Raw genomic sequence first — 21,702 nt, 5'->3', positions numbered from 1 at the left:
TATATTGAATGGGTAAAGAAAGGGACTTGATGGCATGATATTCTCTAACTGGTCAAGTATGATGAAACTGAATAATTCTCTTATTTTCTATTGTGTATCACTGTATTTTCAGTTCAATGACTATTAAATTCTTTCCATATTATTCAGGTGTAAATTATTGTCCACCACTGCTGAAACACATGCTCATGTCATGTGGTATCTAATACTTTTAACAACTATTAAAATATTGTTTAAATCATTTTATAGAGGGTAAATATCTATTTAAATGCCATTGCATTAATCACTTTGCACAAACATACTGTTTAGTATTCAAACATCTCCAATAAGACAAAAAAAATGTCATTCTATTTGAATGTGTTGACCTTTCTGGAGGACGAATACTTTAATGTGTAATTCTTCAACAGATGTTTGAAAAATACGTGTCTTTTCACATGCTCTTTGACAAACCCCTTTTTAAAAGCTTTTATAGAAGATGCCTCAGGAAATCATTGCAAGTTGTTCGCCTAATGTAGAATGCAAAATACACAAAAGTCATGCTAAATGCATGCAAATAAAATGACAATAGATGCATTACAGTGATTGATAATTGTGTAGATGTTGTGCCTAATTTTCTGCAAATGATTTCAAAATGGCTAAAAAGGTTGCAAAACAGCATTCATTTTCGTTATGCACAATGTTTTTGTGTTTTTTTTCCCCCGGTTGAGATGACATTGGCAGTTTTCTTGAGATGTTGCAGTTGCGCTTCTCCAGCATTGGTGGCGCTGTGGCGCGGATGATTTCTGCGAGCGCTGATTAAATAAAACCAGCGAAGAAGAAGCGCTGCAGCTGTTCATCATAAGAGTGTGTGACTGAATGGTAATATTCGCTCATTATACTGACATCTATTCAGTCTTCAGGTACGTAAACCCTCTGCAACATTCAAACGAGAATGACATGTTACATAGTGATTTAATTAGATGTACGTGTCCTAACAATCCGTTAGAATAAAGTACTACACCTTTGACACAAACACACTGAGATTAAAGTCATTAATTCGTTGCACTATGAACTCCTCATCAAAGCACAGATGTGTCAGGTTTGGTCGAAATGCTTCGTAAATGTTTTCACAAACGCACAATTATGGGATGATTTTAGTATCAAAATGATTAACACGTGCAAGCACACTTATCAATGAACTTGATACATGTTGCAGAAATGTTTTATCCATGCCTTTCAACTTGTGTGTGCAAAATTCAAAATTGAATGAATGTGAAGCAATTTGTACAAATAGAGACATTTTTGTGAATACAAATGTTTTCCTTTGTATTAGTGTATCATAATTTGCACATGCAACACAGAAGACGTGCATGTGTGGATCAGGTGACGCGCGTGCATTCATTGACTCGATTCATTGAGTCGATCCTATTTGATTCATTTGGATTTTGAGACTTTCATTTCGCGGGTTTCGCCTTGCACGATCCACACACAGCTGTCTGAGAAAAGCTGCTACCACTAGATGGCAGTATTCTGCTTAAACAGACAACGGCAGCATAATCAAGCGTTCTTCCGCATTTAAGACGCTTAATGAGGGTGATATTGAAGCACCACATTTAGTACACAATAATATAGGCCTACCCTATTAATAAAGCATACTTTATAGAGGCAAACATTACGTCAGATTATGAACAACACCCATAGAAAACCATTATAAAACGCTTAACGTGCAATCGCGCGTTGCATGTTCAGTAAGGTGTATTGGCTACTGAGTTTAAATATCACCGTCTTACTGCATTGACGTTAAGCTTTTTCTTTATAATATGCTCTATGGGAGGAAAACTATATAGCCTACAGACAAGAGACTACATGAACGCAATGTACGGCGTTTCAAGTTAATAACATTTCCTTCCCGAGCCTGTTAAAAAGAAAAAGCTTAACATGAAATAAAAATTCTGCAGTTGCGTTTAAGTTTGCATGTGAATGGGAGAGCAACCGGTCCGAGAGTGCAGTGAAGTAAGTTTTAGGTTTGATATTCGCCTCATTTTATAAAGGGACCATCTGCAAACTCCACTCACAGTCAAAAAAATATAAACGTCCAGTCATTCATTCAAATGAACATATTTCCAAGGTTATATTATAACCTTGGAAGTCTAGTGGGCAGACTGACTTAGCCTACTGTTACTGTACTATGTCCAGCCAATATCTCGATTGAACAGTAGCCTACAATTTTTTAATTTACTGTAAATTGTTTTTCTATTCATGTTCCAAAGGTTGTAGTACGTTCCTAGTGACAAGTCAGGTGAAATTTTACATTATTCACTTGTAGTAAGTCACCAAAAACCCGTTTGGTTAATTACAGTAATTTTTTTATGAAATAATAATTGTTTACTAAATAGGCTACATGAAGGGAGTTATTGGGGCAATTTCACCTGTAGTAAGCCAGTCTAGTCACTGAACATACTACAACCATTTTGAACATGAAAAAACCCTTTTGGTGAATTACAGTATTTTTCTGCAGAATACAGGCTACATGAAGGGAAGTATTGTCCAAATTTTACTTGTAAGTCAGTCTTACAGAAACCTTCTACGAGCTTTGGAATTTGAAAATGTCTGTTATTAAATTTAAAAAGTAATTTGAATTAAAACAAATTATACGTTTTAACCACTGGCACTGATCTATATAGAATGACATTATAGATCAGTGGTTTTAACGCAGTTAGTGGAATTGGCAGACGTTCCCTTGTGCATCATGAGCTGTGGTTAGCGCGTCAAAGCATTCTCATGTAGAAATATGCAGGAAAATTGTATTAACTTGAAACGCCGTGCGTTGCGTTCATGTAGTCTCTTGTCTGTAGGCTATATAGTTTTCCTCCCATAGAGCATATTATAAAGAAAAAGCTTAACGTCAATGCAGTAAGACGGTGATATTTAAACTCAGTTGCCAATATACCGTAGGCTATTGAACATGCAACTAATGGTTTTCTATGGGTGTTGTTCATAATCTGATGTTATCTGTTTGCCTCTATAAAGTATGCTTTATTAATAGGGTAGGCCTATATTATTGTGTACTAAATGTGGTGCTTCAATATCACTCTCTCTCATTAAGCGTCTTAAATGCGGAAGAACGCTTGATTATGCTGCCGTTGTCTGTTTAAGCAGAATACTGCCATCTAGTGGTAGCAGCTTTTCTCAGACAGCTGTGTGTGGATCGTGCAAGGCGAAACCCGCGAAATGAAAGTCTCAAAATCCAAATGAATCAAATAGGATCGACTCAATGAATCGAGTCAATGAATGCACGCGCGTCACCTGATCCACACATGCACGTCTTCTGTGTTGCATGTGCAAATTATGATACACTAATACAAAGGAAAACATTTGTATTCACAAAAATGTCTCTATTTGTACAAATTGCTTCACATTCATTCAATTTTGAATTTTGCACACACAAGTTGAAAGGCATGGATAAAACATTTCTGCAACATGTATCAAGTTCATTGATAAGTGTGCTTGCACGTGTTAATCATTTTGATACTAAAATCATCCCATACACAATAGGTTTTTAAAGAGTAATATATTCTACACGAAATAATTAAGAAGTGTCATTAATAAGGCAGGTCCTTTGTCATAGTGTTTACATTAAACAACAGTATCGTTGTAAATTTGTGTTCTGCACAATAATTTAGCGTTGGCAATGCATGTTTTCTGCCGAAATCTCACAGTCATGACAATAAAACTGCTGTAACTTTGTGTTAGTCAGTGCTGTTTACAGCAACGACAAAAACATAGTAAAACAGAAAGATTTTGAATTTATGCTTTTGGTGTTGTAGTAGTAAATGATGGTAGATTATTGCTTAGTTAGGTTAATTATAGCTATTGCTTAGGTTCATTCATGGCCTCGTTAATGAAATAAATGGGAGCTTGGAGCAAACATGCTACCAAAATTCAAGATATGAAAAAAAAAAAAAAAAAAAGCCCCTAAATGCGTTGTTGATTTTCATAGCCATGATTTATACACGAGCAAGAGTGCCGTTTTCCTGAATATCAGCACAATTGCTAATTTTACTGAACTAAACTACTGTATAAAACCAGAATCGCAAGTTAGTATCGAGTTAGCTAAATTTTAGCCACAATATTGTCCGGTTTTTTTGTTCTAGTTCACAAATGAAACGTTTGGCTTCTGCAAGCGAAAAACTATGGTGTTTCATTACTGAATGAATCTGGTTGATAATGATTTAATTTAATTGATTACATCATATTGTTTTAAATTAATTTTATTGATCAAATGTAAGAATTTGTTGTAAAAGATGATAAAAATTGATAAAAATGCCTCTGGAAATCAATTTAAGGGGACACGTGAATGGAAAAGTTGATTTGTCACTGTATAGGTTGAAAATACTGTCATTTATTTACTCGCCTTCATGTCGTTCCAAAGACTTTCGTTCATCTTCTGAACACAAATGAAGATATTTTTGATGAAATCTGAGAGCTTTCTGTCCCTCCATTGACAGCTACGGCTTCAAAAAGTCCATAAAAGCCCATTTGAGCTTCAGCAGGAACCAATGAGGTTCATTCTCATTAGAGGTCGACCGATAGTGGATTTTACCGATATTTAGGTTTGACCGTACATACCGATTATTCAACCGATATTTTTTTAAATGGATACTGGATTAAAAAGAAACATAACAGTGCTGAACTGAAAATGTTCTAAATGAAATTAATATATAAATATGAATTTAAAATGAGAAGTTCTACTGAACAAACTCTACAGAAAATAATTTAAACATTAAAATATTAGGCCTACAGGTCAAATATGTTTCTTTAGCTATAACCTAGAAACATATGTACATTTCATAGGTAACACTTTGCAAGTCCCATTTGTTAACTAGGCTGTATTAGATGGCTTTCATGAACTATATACATTATGCAATATACGTTTTTACTGCATGTATTAATATTTGAGCAATACAATTGTACCCTGTTACCATGTACCATGTTAGTTCATCGTGCATTAACTAAATGTTAAAATTAACAAACCCTAACAATTAATAATACTTCTACATTTATTAACCTTAGTTAATGCTAAAAATGGAATCTTATTGTAAAGTGTTACATTTCATATAAATCCAAAGATGGCCATTAAAATGACATAAATGTAGACCTTTATTACATGTCTCTCACTTTATTTGCTTTTATTTTAGAACACTTGATGATTATCTAATCAAAGTAACAATATGTATTGTATTGATAAAAAAAGAACTGAAATCGAATGCGTTTCTGATTTGTTTCTGCATGAACATATCAATGTTGAGAAAGCAACCACGTCACTAGCTTTAAATATGCAACTTCGCCGGCTAATGAATGCATAAAAGTGACCAGCTGGATATAAACTAATGCAAGTAGATGGTAACAATTGCGTCATAAAACATTTGGGTCAGGTTTGCGGGTTTTTTTGTCACATTGCTTTAATCTCTTGAGGTAGCCGTTACTAATTAGGGCAAACACACTGCTGTCAACAAATCTAGTCAACAAATTACTTTATAATGAAATGGCAATATGTACTTTATGTACCGTTTCGCTGTCGGGGTTTTAAATGCACGCTGCACTCACGTGTTAACGTAAACAACTCAGCCAGTGATGGTTTGTTATTCCGCCTCTAGAGGGCGCTCTCGCTCTGTGTAATGACTGCGCACACTTCTCAGCCGCTCCAGCAACGGACGCAACCCGGAAAAACTATCGGTGTGGATTTTTGCCGATAACGATAGTTCCACCAATCAACTATCGGCACCGATATATCGGCAAAACCTCTAATTCTCGTGTGTTACGCATCACGTTTGAGCTTCGGTTTAAGCAGTTTAAGCAGGTTCGGTTGAGCTTCTGTTTATGTTCGCTGGTCAATGTCTATATGTGAATATAAAACTAAATTAAATCTGTTCTTCAGATAGTGATCAAGTCTCTTCAGAAAATTTGGACTAAACGGTTCAATTCATGTGGATTCGTTTGACTATCTCTTCATGACCGTTTTGAAGAGTCAAAGTGGTAGTTGCGTAGACTGTCAATGGAGGGACAGAAAGCTCTCAGATTTCATCCATTCATTTATTTTTGGGTGAACTAACCCTTTAAGCAGACAGTCTATTAATACTCTAATGACTGCTAGTTGACACTTAGTTGCAAACTTGCTTATAGTTAGTAAAATGTCTAAAGTGGACTACTAAAATATCATTTTCAGTTTCAGGTGGGAGTTGGTGCAGCTGCAACGATGTCCAGGCAGAGCACATGGACCGCAGCAGTGGCCACTATGTTAGGAGCCACTCTCGGTGGTCTCTTCCTCTGGCGCAGCATCCGCACTCAAAAGAAAAAGGCCCTCAATGGCCCCTCTTCGGCTGAGCCTATACAAGCCCAGCTAGAAGTGGAAATCACCCCCTCACCAGAGTCGTCTGCCCCGCCACAAACCCAGAAGCCTCTGCGTGCACAGACACTGTTAGAGGTGCCGCCTGTGGTCGTGAGTTCTCTAGACGAGTGGGAAACGCTTTGGCCTGCGTTTCAAAAGGACCTTTCGGTGTATCCGGTTTTGGGATTGGACTGTGAATGGGTAAAAAGCGTGCGTGTAAGCATGGCTCTGAATGTGACCACATTAGGGCTGCACAATATATCCAAATATCGCAAATGTATATATTGCGATATGCACAACAGCTTGCAATAACTGGGGTCATGAAGAAAAGACAGAGAAAATCACTCACTGCTCTTGGCTGAATAACTTTTGTAGCTTTAATAAGAATCAGAATAATTCATACAGTGAAAATTAAGCAGTGTTTTATTTTCGCATTTGGTTATTCAGTTCATTCTGTTCAACTGATTTTGAAATAACGCTTACTACTTATGCTACAGTAAAACAACGCTGTTCACTTTCAGAAGTAGGGATTGTAGGCATGCTTTCTTCTCACAAAAAGAATGTGAAACGCGTATTTAGGTTATAATTTTAAAGATAATTTAAGCTTATTTTACACACTTTAAGCAATATCGTATCGAATATCGCATTTTTCTTCAATATCGTGCAGCCCTAGACCAAATGTTAATGTTGTCTTGGTAGCATCAGTGCTCTCCTTCACTGGATGTCGTCTGCTTCCACAGGTGTCGGTCAAAGGCAAGGCCTGTGCGGTGTCTTTACTTCAGCTGGCGACGTTCTCCGGCCGCTGTATGCTGGTCAGACTGCTGACGTTTCGTAATGCGCAGATTCCTCTACCTAAGGCTCTCGTGGGGGTCCTGTCTGACCCCTGTGTGCTGAAGGTCGGGGTGGGATGTTATGAGGATGGGAAACGCCTGACCCATGATCATGGTCTGACTCTGAGTTGCACCGTGGACCTCCGTTACCTGGCCCTCAGACAGAGGTAAGGCCTCAATTTGATCCTACAATCATTTTATTTTTACCAGTCAACCAGTCAGTTTATTTATAGAGCACTAATTAAAGCACTAATTTTCACAAGGTGTAAAATGAGTCTCTGATGTCCCCAGAGTGTGTGTGCACATCACTTTTTGAGGGTGAGCAAAAACGCACCGTTTTTGTGTCTGTCCCTTTAAATGCAAATGATCTGCTGCTCCCGGCACAGGGGGCGGATCTTCAACAGCTCGTGTCCTTTTACCTCACACACAAATCCACGGACATTGATCAAACTTTTAGCCTTTTAGAAGCAACAGGACGTTTCTGAATGGTTAGTTGATAAATTTATGTAGCTTATGTGTAGTTATCTTCTAGACATTGATAAGCATATTCTGTCATGATAATCTATAAATCGTGTTACGGGGGGCGGGGTTTATGTAAAATCTAGGGTTTGTGATGTCTCTAACCCGGGAGGAATGTCGTGTAGCCTCTACCAGCCGTTTGTTGTAGTCCTTATAAAGCAATTTCTTTAAAAGAAAATATCTTCCTTTGCTTTGAACTTTGAGCGTCGTAACTTTGCAGATGTTGTTTATGCTCAAACAGCAACATTACACACTAACTAAAGTTAGAAAAGTGAAATCATAATCAACCACCTCTTTAAAACAACACTAGCTGACCATTGTGCTCTACATCATCTTCAAACATGCATTAATAAAACAACATAAATAAAACTAGAGCTGCACAATTAATCGTTAAAAGATCGCGATCTCTATTCAAACACCCATGTGATCTTATTACAAAATGTCCACGGTTCGGCTCTGTCTATCAAACCTTTGACAAGTACGATCACAACGAACATTCAGATCTGGGATAAAAGTTTATAGTTTGGATAATAACACAGATAAGTTAAGGTCAGTTGAGATTCTCAATTTATCCAGAACCGTGCAGCTCTACATCAGATCATACGTTAATAATCAGGAATACAATAAAACAATGACTGGATTTCTAATTTATAAGCCAATTCAAATATGTACGTTTTAAGTTTAGATTTGTATTCTGCCTCTGTCTATTAGGGCTGCACGAATCACAATTAACCAAAATGAAACCAAAATCGCGATATGGCTTATTGTGATTTATTAAATCACAAAGGCTGAGATTTTAATTAAAGGTGCCCTAGAATGTTTTTTATTATTATTTTATAATGTTTCCTGGTTCAGTGTTATGAATGTTAGTTATAATGTTAGTATGTTTTTTAGATACAAAATATTCATAATTTAGAAATAAATGGCATTTTTCCTAGCCTGCTTTTAGCCTCTGATTTGAACGCTCTGTTTGAAGGGGCGTGTCTGCTGTGGGATTCAGTGTAACCGCGGCCACTGCTGTGATTGGCTGACATGCTTGCATATGAAATAGCAACGCATTACATGTGAAACTCTCTCCCGAATACTTTTACTACTGCTATTATACGTTTTTACTATAACAGCTATCGAGATTAACGAATCGTGAGATGTTTTTAAAGTATTTAGATCTATTCCCATCACATAAAATGTTGCCGTGATGAGCATTGAGCAGATGGCAGTGTGTTGATCGCGAGAATGAAGATCTTATCATTGCAAAGCAGTTTCTGCACTCTCTCTGCTTTCACCAATGCAAACACGATGATGTAAATACAGTAAGAGCTTCGTTGTGCAGTAACGTGCGTCATTGATTTCAAAAGGAGTTTGGCAAGTGTCCAGATAAACTCGCGCTGTGTGGAAAGATTGTTCTTTGATCGCTTTCTGTATATAATTTGTTCACAATTTAAATACGATTATTTTCATCCTACTAAAAGAAACGATGTGAAGCTGATATTTTAGTCACTGGCTTGACTTACTGATGCATAAACAGTATTGAACGATTTTGAGAGAAAGATTACCTGTCTGAACTTGAACAATTACACATCAGAAAGTGTTGCTTGGTAGCTCGATCCGAGGCCAGCTCTGTATTGGCCAAAGTTGAGGAAACACTCGGTGAAATGTTTGAAAATTTCCAGAGAAAATAAAATTAACCCATTGTTTCTTCAGAGGCTCAGATGAAGGAACTAAAAAATACTTTTGTGTTCATGTGTACATCCACACTGAGCAACTGCCATGCTTCGGCTGCGCAGTTCCGCCTGGCATTGAGGGCTGGCATTATGCAAATATTTGGAGGCGTACATATTAATGATCCCGACTATTGCGTCACAGTCGGTATTGTGTGGAGAACCGACCGTTTTTCAGGGGTGTTTTTTATAAACGTGAATTAAATGAGTGCGAAATGCGAAAACAGTCCAGTTTGAGATTCACTCTATGTCATGTCCATGCACTGAACTCTTGTTATTTGACTATACCAAGGTAAATTCAATTTTGAATTATAGGTCACCTTTAAATACATGCTCTGCTTGTTTCAGAGTGAAGCACGGCACTGGAACAGCTCATGATTCAGTGTTTCCAAAATTATTATAATTATTTAATAATACTCATTTTTTTTATTTTACTGTGAAACATTAAAATTTTAATATTTCTCATTTTGTTTATTATTATTATTATACAGAGCTTATATATTACTTATAATATAAGTAATCGCATCACAATAAAAAAAAAAATCGCCCTGGTTTTGCAGCCTTACTATCTACAAATGATCATGTCAAGTCACATTTATTTAAATAGGGCTTTATACAATATAGATTAATAACAGAACAGGAAAATAACTGTATTATATTATAAAATTTATCAATTATGAGTTCAATCCAGCTATAAGCAGCTCTACAGAAGACATGTCTTTATTCAGCTCAATTTAGTTTAGTGACTCAATTCAGTTCAGTAACTGTCTATGTTGTAGAGTTAGTGTAAATATCAATCTCAATTCAGTTAATTTTGTTCAGATGTTTAAGTTGAGTGTTCAGTAATTGTAGGCAGGTGTCTGTAAAAGTCATGATCTCAGTAATGATGGCCTACGGGGTGACATGAGGTGATGTTGACTGTGTTGAAGGCAAGCGGTGCTGAATAACGGCTTGAGTCTGAAGTCTCTGGCTGCAGACCTGCTGAATATCTCGCTGGACAAATCTCTGGAGCTGCGCTGCAGTGACTGGGAGGCGGATGTGTTGACCCAAGAGCAGGTGAGCAATACAGCCTAGGTCTCACACACACTTCACCTGGGGACCAGGGCCCCTGTCCATAAGGAGACGCGTTTAGCTCTATACGTGCAAATTTTGTATCGTATTGGTGTTTCGTCCAGACGGATCCGGCGTTTTGGGACACTGAAACCGCTATATTTTTTAAACTGGGTCCCAGAGTGGATAAATCTGAAACCGACACCCTTGCATTTTCGTGTGTACGGCCAATCCGTACATTTTGTGAAACGAGGATGTCATCACATCACGTGTCAGCATTAGTCACACACCGCTACGTCACACATAACAGCAACAACACAGGCGGACTATATGCTTGTGTTCGTGCTCCAGAAGCTACTGAGCCTATTAGCTTTACTAAAGCTAAATCTTCTGCTCCTATGCTACTACAGTGAGCAATCTTCGTCTTCACCTTGCTGTCGCGTTGGGTTCGTATATAGAGCGCACAAGGTTATGCGCATGCTCCAAGTCTTCTCCTTGTTTAGTGTATCTCTGTGGCAGATTTACAGCGCCACATACTGGTCTGGCATGTATACCACATCGGTTTCAGTGGTTTCGTGTGTACGCTTATATTTCTTCCGTGTTTACGAAAAAAAATTCCGAACGAGGAAAAAATAAGATCGGATAGGGAAAGCTCTGGCTTCGTGTGGATGTGGCCTATGACTATCAGGACTTGAAATGCCCACACATGCATTCAAAGCAAAGAGATAAAGCGTAGATTTAAAGGGACAGTCAACTCATTATAAAATACGGTTATAATTTCTGCATCTCGCGCTTTTAACAGCAGAAACGCGTTCTGTGTGGACCGGCCCTAACGCTGATTCGGCATGTTCAATCAGCGAAAACAAGCTCCAACAGGGGGAACACACTTATCCGACAAAACCTGTTGCCGTCTGTCGCCGCAGTGTGAATTGGCATTTAAAGGGATAGTTCACCCCAAAATGAAAATTCTGTCAGTGGCTCAATCTTAAGTTTATCAAGCGACGAGAATACTTTTTGTGCGCAAAAAACAAACAAAAATAACGACTTTATTCAACTATTTATTTCCTTCTCTGTGGGCCGTGAGTGAGTTCAGGTAGAGTAACAGCGCAGCGCTTCTGGGTTGTACGCCACACGTAGGCTCACTATTGGCCGACGCTGGTCATGTGTGTGATGCGTGTGACGTGCAACCCAGAAGCGCTGCGCTGTTACACTACGTGAACTCACTCGAGGCCCACAGAGAAGGAAATGAATAGTTGAATAAAGTCGTTATTTTTGTTTGTTTTTTGCGCACAAAAATTATTCTCGTCGCTTGATAAACTTAAGATTGAGCCACTGACAGAATTTTTATTTTGGGGTGAACTATCCCTTTAAATGCTCAAGCTCTTAAAACAGAGTGGATTCTAGTCTCGCGTAGTCAGACCTACAGACTGACGGCAGAGGATCTGGAACCCATCGCAGCTTTTATTGGCCAAGGATTGCCCAGAGGCCGTCTGACTGACATGTAAAGCAACCAATCACAGTTCGTTTTGTTCCACGTCATGTTTAGGGGCGTAAAAATGTAACGTCGATGCCCCTACAATAACAGACCGGTGTGTGAAACTCTTGCCGCGAACTTTACATGCCGCGAACTTTACATGCTTTTGAAAATCCCACGTTTAGTTGATCCTGATGAACGCTCATTGTCACAGTTGTAAACGGCTTTCCTCTTCCATGAGGGGGTGTGGCGTCAATCTTTATTTTTCAGGCGGACCGTTAAAGAACATGCACACACGTCTCCCGTACATCCTGTTGAATTCAACCAATCAGATAATGTCTTTGAAAACCAGCCAATTTAGCCAACGGGTCTGAGGCTGTGGATTCTGATTGGCAGTAAATGTTTTTATCATTCATCAGTTGAAAAAAATCGTTCTGAAAGTGATTCCAGTGATGTCATTCCTCTGTGCTGTTATAGTTATCGTGTGGACAATTCTTTTGCACATTTTACGATTTTATAAACTATGGGTAACACTTTACAATAAGGTTCATTAGTTAACATGAACTGCACTTCTACAGCATTTACTAATACATTATTAAAATCAAAGGTTGTATTTGTTAACATTAGTTAATGCACTGTGAACTAACATTAACAAAGATTAAAGCTCCAGTCCGTAACTTTTTTGGTTTAAAATTATCCAAAATAAATGTTTGAGCAAGTACATAACCAGCCAGTGTTCAAAACTCTCTGCTTGCCGTAGCTCGATTCAAAGCGGTAAGCTTGTAATAATGTTTTTAATTCCAGTGGTACTGGTGGATTTCCGCGGGAGATTCGAGCATTTCTTTGCGTCATTACGTCACATCTGTACACACACATCTGTACACACACATCTGTACACGCACATCTGTACACGCACATCTGTACACGCACATCTGTACACGCACATCTGTGTACACGCGCACATCTGTACACGCGCACATCTGTACACGCGCACATCTGTACGGTTATAATTTCTGCACATCTGTACACATAAAGGAGTCTCGGCTAGTAGGCTATATTGCGAGTGAGGATGTTGGAGGTGGAGATTTATAGCCTTTTGTCACAGCTCTTGATATAATTAAACTTATCAATTTGATGGCGGATCACCACCAATCACCAGTGACAACTAGAGATTCACCCGCTGTAAAATGCAAAAGACTTTGGACTGAGAGTTTGGAAAGAGAGACTGCAACCGGCCCATACGAAGACGAGGATAAATATCTGAAGGGCATTAAATGTAGTCACGCAATGCTGATGTTGAACATTAACAATTTGACAAAGTATAATTTGCACGGTTTGACGTGATATGATAATCGATCGTTAGATTTAATCAGTGCGATTTACTGCAACGCTCTTTTCCCCTTAGTTGATCAGAAGAACAAAAGTGGATGTTACTTGTTCAGACATTTTAGGGTGAAAATTCTTATGTTGGTCATACTTCCAAAAAGTAGAATCTGTGATTCTGAATGCCAGTATCCACACCGACTGACAGCCTCACACTCTCCTCAAACATTGTGTTCATCCGCGCTGTGCCAAGCCGAGGCACAACTCACGTAAAGTTGATAATTCTGCGAATGACTGCAATTGCAGATTTCGAACAGAGATGGCGACAGAGGAAAAACTGCTGACTGCAGCTTTAATAAATATTGTAACAAATGTATTGCTCCTAGTTAGTTCATATTCGTTAATACATGAACTAATGAACCTTATTGTAAAGTGTTACCACTATATCTGTATTGTCTCATACTGTATCCACCAGATGACCTATGCAGCACATGATGCCCAGATCTCCATAGCCCTGTTCCTCCACCTGCGGGGGATGAGCAAAGAGCCCCGTGTGCCCGCTGAGGGTGAAGCGGCGCTCGTCCCGCTGGCAGCCTGTTGTCAGGGGCTGGTGGATGTGCCCTTTAGGGGGCGCTATAGTTGTGGAGAGGGGGAGGAAGGGGAGAGGCGGCGGCGGAGCCGAAAGTCCACAGTGGAGAGTCCTGAGTCTGGAGACCAGCAAGTTCCAGACCCACGGCGAAACAAACGCAAACCACTAGGCATTGGTTACTCGGCCAGGTAATGAAGGAACTGGTAGCTTTTCCTGTAATTTGTCACAATAGAAATGCATCTGACTAAAGATAATGAAATGTACGAATAATCTTTCAAAATGGTGTTGAAGTTGAGAATAATGGTGTTGAAGCTGTGAAATGCATCCAAAATATGTGTGTGTACTGTGTATAATTATTTTGTATATATATAAATACACACATGCATGTGTATATTTAAGAAAAATGTTATATATAAAATATTTATATATAATATATATTAATATGTATATACATAGTGTTTATACATGCAAATATTTCTTACACATATGCTTGCATGCATGTGTGTATTTATATATAAAAATTATATATGAACAATTATACACAGTACACACACATATATTATGTAAACACAAACTTTTATTTTGGATGCGATTAATAGTTTTACAGCCCTACACCAAATCTCTTGCACAAAGCATTACAGTTTGTCATGTTTTAGATATTTGGTTCAAAACTTTTAGGACATGCTGTGACTGTTGATGTGCTTTTTGTCTTCATTCAGGAAATCACCCCTTTATGATAACTGTTTCCTTCATGCTCCTGATGGTCAGCCACTCTGCACATGTGACAAGAAGAAAGCTAAATGGTACCTGGAAAAGGGTATAGGAGGTACACATGGTTATAAATATGGAAATTATAAATACATAGTAGAAATGTATTTTTCCCCTCACCTTGTGTAATAATGCAGTATGAGAGTGTTACAAAGTAGCTTATGATAACAATGAAGTACAAATTTTACAGTGTCTGTTACATATTACATGTACTTACTGTAGTAATAACAGTAAATATGTATAATTTCATGCAACTAACCCTATAGTATCTTAATTAACATTACTCCGTAATTAAATGTATAATTACTCTGTAACAAAGAGACCTTAAAATAAAACATAACCATTTATTATTTTTACCATAATTTAATATTGAAGTGGGCCAGATCCAAAAAAAGGGTTACGTTTTATTTTAAGGTGTCCTTAATACTTAATTGTATAATTACACTGTAACAAGTAATATTAATTAGCATGTACTTACTATAGGGTTAGAGTTAGGATTAGGGTTTCGTTTACGGTCAGTTGCTTGTAATTATGTATAATTTACTGTTATTAAGTACATGTAATATGTAACAGACTGTAAAATAAAAAAACTGTAATTGGACAGTAGACGCTATCATTACCAGGGTAATTATTGTTAACTAAAACATGAAAAACCTTTTCATTACTTGAAATAAACATTAACTGCAATAAAATAAAAATATAAAAAACGAACATATTTTATTTCAGCTAGTTACCAAGGCAACATTTATAATTTTCATTCAGTTTAAAAACTAAATGGAAGAACTAAACATAATATGAACTATAAAGACATTTAAAACAAAAACTAGTAAAATGACACATACTGAAACTCAAACTAAATATATAGTTTAATATTTTGTATTCCATTTTATTTTTATATCAATGATACTACAATAACAGTGATCATTACAGTAAAAAAACAAACATTCTTTAAATATTATCTAAAAGTGGATTTTATGTCATTCTATCTTTAGTATTTATTTAGAAAGTCTACAAGGTAATCAGATTTTTGTTTCATATGCTTTGATTCGGTTACTAGGCAATACAAATATTGAGGTTTTTTTTTTTTCAAATTGTTGGTTTTCACTGAACAATACCATCCTTGCTAAGGAATATAGTTGGGCGTTGCTCATAGAGCCATTACATGCACTTAATGTACAAATGTACACTTATTGATGCGCTTATTTTTGATGCGAGTTTTTTTTAATTCATGGTTAGTTTGAACACAAGGTTAACCATGGTAAATCTATATTTATAGCATTAATATAACATGAATTAAACTAAAACTGGAACGTAGGTATGTATAAACTAAAGACACTATGTCTGTTATCTATTTATAAAGTAAGCTACATGTAGGATAAATATGTGACAACTCTGATGCCATGTCCGAATTCCTCACTTAATCTCGTTCACTTCTTGCTTATATAGTGCACTATAACAAGTGAGCGATTTTAGACAGTAACTTCCTGTGAGAAGATGGTTGTATTAGAACAGTGTATTGACCAATTAGTGTTCAGGTTAAAAATATTCTTTGTATAATATCTATTATAATTGATTAAAGTGTGATCTGTACATAATTTAATCTCAGAATTGGTCAGTGAAGATCCCTTCATTGTCCGGCTGCTGTTTGAGCCGTCAGGGCGTCCCGACTCGCAGAAAGACTATTACCTCACAGCCAAAGAGAATCTCTGTGTGGTGTGCGGGAAAGCAGAGTCTTACATCAGGTTTGTCTCGTGTTTCCTGTAGAGTTGTCAAAAGTACTGAACTTTTAAAAATGTGACACTTTGAGTGCTGTTGAGCTGAATCATAAACACCTCTGATTGGCCATTGTGTTCATGTGCTCATCAGATATGTCTGTGATTGGCTACAATGATCAACACACGGGAGTGTTTGAAAGTGTTTTGAAAGCGGGCATGTGTGAAAGCGGGTGTGTGTGAAAGCGGGCGTGTGTGTGAAAGCGGGCGTGTGTGTGAAAGCGGGCGTGTGTGTGAAAGCGGGCGTGTGTGTGAAAGCGGGCGTGTGTGTGAAAGCGGGCGTGTGTGTGAAAGCGGGCGTGTGTGAAAGCGGGCGTGTGTGAAAGCGGGCGTGTGTGAAAGCGGGCGTGTGTGAAAGCGGGCGTGTGTGAAAGCGGGCGTGTGTGAAAGCGGGCGTGTGTGAAAGCGGGCGTGTGTGAAAGCGTTTTGAAAGCGGGCGTGTGTGAAGCGTTTTGAAAGCGGGGCGTGTGTGAAAGCGGGGCGTGTGTGAAAGCGGGGCGTGTGTGAAAGCGGGGCGTGTGTGAAAGCGGGGCGTGTGTGAAAGCGGGGCGTGTGTGAAAGCGGGGCGTGTGTGAAAGCGGGGCGTGTGTGAAAGCGGGGCGTGTGTGAAAGCGGGGCGTGTGTGAAAGCGGGGCGTGTGTGAAAGCGGGGCGTGTGTGAAAGCGGGGCGTGTGTGAAAGCGGGGCGTGTGTGAAAGCGGGGCGTGTGTGAAAGCGGGGCGTGTGTGAAAGCGGGGCGTGTGTGAAAGCGGGGCGTGTGTGAAAGCGGGCGCGTGTGTGAAAGCGGGGCGTGTGTGAAAGCGTTTTGAAAGCGGGAGTGTTTGACAGCGTTTTGAAAGCACAAGCAAGCGTCCATCAGTGGACCGGTCCTGCTTTCAAACGCTCCTGTGTGTATCTGTGTAAGCGCTCGGTGAAGAGTGTAGATGTATATTTACAACGTTTTTGAAGCGCTGATCACTGTAGCCAATCACAGACATATTTGATGAGCTTGTGAACACGACGGCCAATCAGAGGTGTTTACGATTCCGCGCAACAGCGTATTTTTGACGACACTAGTTTACTGTGGTTCTCGAGTTTGTTTTGAAAGTGGGACTCGTCATCTCAACAATTCTGTTTTTCCATTTGAACCCAGGAAGAACATTGTCCCACACGAGTATAGGCGCCACTTCCCGGCTGAGATGAAGGACCACAACTCGCACGACATACTGCTGCTGTGCACCTCGTGCCACGCGGCCTCAAACGTGTACGACGGGCTCCTGAAGCAGCAGCTGGCCGAGGATCACTCCGCTCCGCAGGGCTGCGAGGAGGGCATTCGGCTGCTCGAGGACTCGGACCGGCGCCGGGTGCGCTCGGCCTCTCGGGCTCTCCTCAGCTCCAGCAACGGCATGCCCCAGTCCAGAAAAGAGGAGCTCCTGTCAGTCATCCAGAGCTTCTTCTGCAGCGGACAGCAGGAGGTCACGCAAGAGATGCTTCAGAAAGCTGCAGCGTTGGAGACCAGGTTAGACTCCTTTTGCCAGTGTCTACTTGGCCTAGCTCATTTTGAGCCAAAAACACCCACATACTAGATGGATAGATTTTATTTGTCCTCGAGAGGAAATTTGTTTCCATCCGTAGATGCAAAAACACAAACACACATAACATGTTAAATTATCAACATATCATACCATCAAAAATAGTCGGTGACATCACAAAACAAGAGCGGATAAGTGACGTATCAATGGCCGATTTCCTGTGTGTTTAGAGCTCGTATATATACAGGAACAAAACTCTTACTATACCTGGCCTTTCTACACATCAGTAATCTATACCTGCGGCCAGGTCATTTGGTCTTTTAAAAAGTCGTTTTAATGGACAGGAAGTGGCCGTCTTACAGAAATGTAAAACAAACAGCTAAAATTAGTTTTAAAGTACCCCAAGATGCTGTTTTAAAGGTTCCTAATTTAGTTTTGGAGGTCTCCGACAATATGCATCCAAAGTCATAATATACATTGCAGCATCAGCTCTTTTCTCACAGTGTCTGAAACAGTTCAACCAAGGATTCGGTCTCTCTAAACCCCTCCTTTTCAAGAGCCTCCTCTGCTCTGATTAGTCAGATGGCCCAGTCTGTTGTGATTGGTCGACTTATTACCACATCTGAATCTCCACTGGCGTGGAGCGTTTTTAGTTCATTCCTATGGAAGCTCAACTTTCATAAGAATTGATTGAAAACGCTCACTCTGCACCGTTATTTTACTTTCTCTTTCGAATCAGCGCCCCTTCCCCGGTGATATTGGTATTCCCGGTGTTGTCACACGTCGATTAACCGGTGGGAAAATGTCCTCACCATCACGTCATCCCTACGCTTGATTCACAGTGATACGAACAGTAACGATGGCTTCAGTTTTACCGTATCATATGCAGCACGACCCAAACTCTTCCAGACCTCAGATACAACTGCTGTGTTCGAGGGCAGGGCAAAGTAAATATTGTTCGTGAGTAGCCAATGGTATTGACTTAAAATGAAAGTTCTGACTTACCTAATTTGGATGTTTTTATTGCATATTTTAATGCATATCTGTCTCTCCTGCTGTATAAAACAGCCCATATACTGTATATAATGTATTTTAACAGTATTGTTCAATAAAACCATGAGTACGTACTTTTGACACAATATTGGGAAAAATCGGATTACTCGATTAATCGAAATATATAAAAATAATTTTTTTCTTAACTTAAGGGGTTTATTGCAATCAGGCTCTGGTCTCTAGATCAAAAGTGTGTGTCCCTAATTTAAAGTTCGACCTGTGGTGAAAATCAAGTTTTTAATGATGTCTATGTGCTGTTTTTAATATGCTTTAAGACAAACCATATGCAAATGCATAAGTCAACACCATTGCTGAGTATTTTCTCCTTAAAACTGCAGAGAAAAAAGTCTCAAACTCAGTTTGAAATCACCGGTGTTTCTTACAACATTAAACTATCTTGTCAGACCAATCAAATCAACGTGCGGGCGGGCTTTAGCATATCATTAACTATGCTATGAAGCAGGGGAGTCTCAAGAGAAGGGGTAAAATTGACTACAGGGGGACTTTAATGTGAATTCAGGGAATGTTTACCAGGTTTAATGTAAATCAGTGCAAAATAAAACTGGTAAATATTTCATAGAGTCTGATTGCTGAGGCAGTAATTGCATAAACATTAAGCAACTGTTAAAATGGTACACTTGGGATTGGGTGTTTTCTTACAATACAGTACAGATACAACTAGTTGGGCCAAATTGCTGAACACCAGATCTTTGTGTTGTCTTATGTTAATGTCCTTACGAATGTGAAGATTTGGACTGAGGGGGTTTCGAGTTCTGAAAGGCGATGCGTTTTCTACCTTTGCAGGATCTTTAACGAGAGTTATGTTCCACACGGACTGAAGGTAGTGCAGGCGTACGCCGAGCACGGTCTGCGTGGCCTGATGGAGCTGGAGCGCTGCTGGCGACAACACTTTCTGACCAGCATGAAGCCCCGCCATTTGCCCCCTCTCTGGTCCGTCAACCACAACCATGACAAATATCTGCGCAAGTATGGCGAGGACCTCCAAATCCAGCTCAATTGAGCTCCTCGCCACCCAAACAAAAAGACTTTGTGCTACAACTGCTGGAATAGGACGGTTCCCACTGTGTGTTTTAACACCTTTGTGTCCTGTCCTGTGTTGTTTGAGTGTGTACCAGAGACACTCGCCCTGGCCACAGGCAAGCCCTGGTGTTGACTTTCAAATGAGAAAAAAAAACAACAACATAAGACTAGACTGTGGCCCCAGTTTGAATGGGCTCTAAGGGACCAGATGGAAATTGGGTAAGAGACTCTTTGGGGATCGGAAGCCACTGTGGTGAACGGCAGAACGTTAAACTCAAGGATGGTGCGAAAACAGAAATGGTGATAGGTATAATAACAGCGTAATGCGCACACTTTTTAATGTTTAAAATGTTGAAAAGCATTCTCATTTCCCTGTGGAAAGTAGATTCTACTTTATTTTAACCAGCCCAAACCTGCTCTTCTTATTTCTTAATCTTCAATTGAATACAACATTCATAGGCAGGTTTGAGGCCATATTAAATATTTTGTTATGCGTTAAATCAGTCTATCTTTTGACGCTGTACAAAATGGCCATTTTTACTTGAATGCCCATAATGGAGCTTTATCGTTTCGGTTTAAAATTTCAGGTTGTTAAGTGGGTTTTTAGGAAAACTCCCTTTATCTTTGAAAGACTGGACCAAATTAAGCACAGCCTGGCACATCATGTCTTCTGTACTATAATCCTTCTTGAGGTCAGGACACCTCCAAAACACACCAGAACATCTTTCGGTGTGTGTGTGTACATGTACCCCTGACCGATTGAAGACGGGCTAAAATGATGCTGGAAGAAATTAATTCTCAACATTCTCACCCGATCAAGATTTCATGGTGCCAGTTTGTGTTGTATTTGCAGTTACAGCCAGAGAGATTCAGCTCCATGGATGGCAACGCATATAAATGGCCAAATCAAGGAAACTGACGTCTGAGCCTAACATTTATAATTTAGCTTAAGAAACACTACAGCTTTTTATTTACATTTGTCCATATGTAACCTATTAAAAGGTGCTGTGTTTCCTTAATTTCAATAAAAAAAATAAAAATTTCAAATCTTAAGACTGGATGAGTTGGGTAGTGGTTGTCAGTTTTTGTTTACTTTGTAGATGATGTGTAATATACTTCTCTTTCACATCCTGAATGATCGCAGCACATAAAACAGTCCAACACTCGTACAGTTTTACTGTTTATTACTTAGAAAATCAAGATTTAATAAATAATCTGTAGAAACGTAAAAAAAAAAAAAAAAAAAAAAAACAGTCCAACACTCGTACAGTTTTACTGTTTATTACTTAGAAAATCAAGATTTAATAAATAATCTGTAGAAACGTAAAAAAAAAAAAAAAAAAAAAGCTTTGTTTTGGTCACTTCAGTGATATTGGGTCTAAAATGGGGGTCAACATCAGTAGTGACTCATCTAGTGATTCTGGAACAGCAGCTTTAAGGCCTCTTCGATTGTGGCATCAGAACAATCTGTTTGTCAAATGACAGTTTTGGATCCGTGTCAAATATTCTATGTTTCACAGTAATAGTACACAAAAGTTGAAATCAAACAAAATGGGGTATGTTACAAACATCGTCGTCACATTTAGGGCCAGTCACAGTATTTAGTTTGGTGGCCAAGTTTTCTGTAAGAGTAGTGCATAGCATTTGTCAGATAAGCAATACATAAACATTTAAAGTCTTTCCTGTCTCAT

General features: G+C 38.9%; 1 protein-coding gene across 3 annotated transcripts; it reads left to right on the top strand.

Moving 5' to 3' along the window:
- Positions 1-763: 763 nt before the first annotated feature.
- On the top strand, positions 764-20,263 carry exd2 (exonuclease 3'-5' domain containing 2). 3 transcript variants are annotated; one of them, XM_056255860.1, is made up of 9 exons: positions 764-896; positions 6,203-6,565; positions 7,105-7,361; positions 10,361-10,487; positions 13,754-14,055; positions 14,587-14,693; positions 16,242-16,377; positions 17,539-17,904; positions 19,775-20,263. In XM_056255860.1, exons 2-9 carry the CDS (start codon positions 6,233-6,235, stop codon positions 19,989-19,991), a joined length of 1,845 nt encoding a protein of 614 aa, XP_056111835.1. In that variant the 5' UTR covers positions 764-896; positions 6,203-6,232; the 3' UTR covers positions 19,992-20,263. The 3 variants fall into 3 exon arrangements, with proteins under 3 accessions (XP_056111835.1, XP_056111834.1, XP_056111833.1); XM_056255859.1 differs by having other exon boundaries at positions 6,203-6,574; XM_056255858.1 differs by having other exon boundaries at positions 6,203-6,580.
- The last annotated feature ends 1,439 nt before the right edge of the window (positions 20,264-21,702 follow it).

Source organism: Rhinichthys klamathensis, unplaced genomic scaffold (assembly GCF_029890125.1).
Source record: "Rhinichthys klamathensis goyatoka isolate OS25496 unplaced genomic scaffold, OSU_Roscu_1.1 h1tg000123l_1, whole genome shotgun sequence".
Classification (NCBI taxonomy): domain Eukaryota; kingdom Metazoa; phylum Chordata; class Actinopteri; order Cypriniformes; family Leuciscidae; genus Rhinichthys; species Rhinichthys klamathensis.
This window is presented reverse-complemented; position numbering and strand designations above follow the sequence as displayed.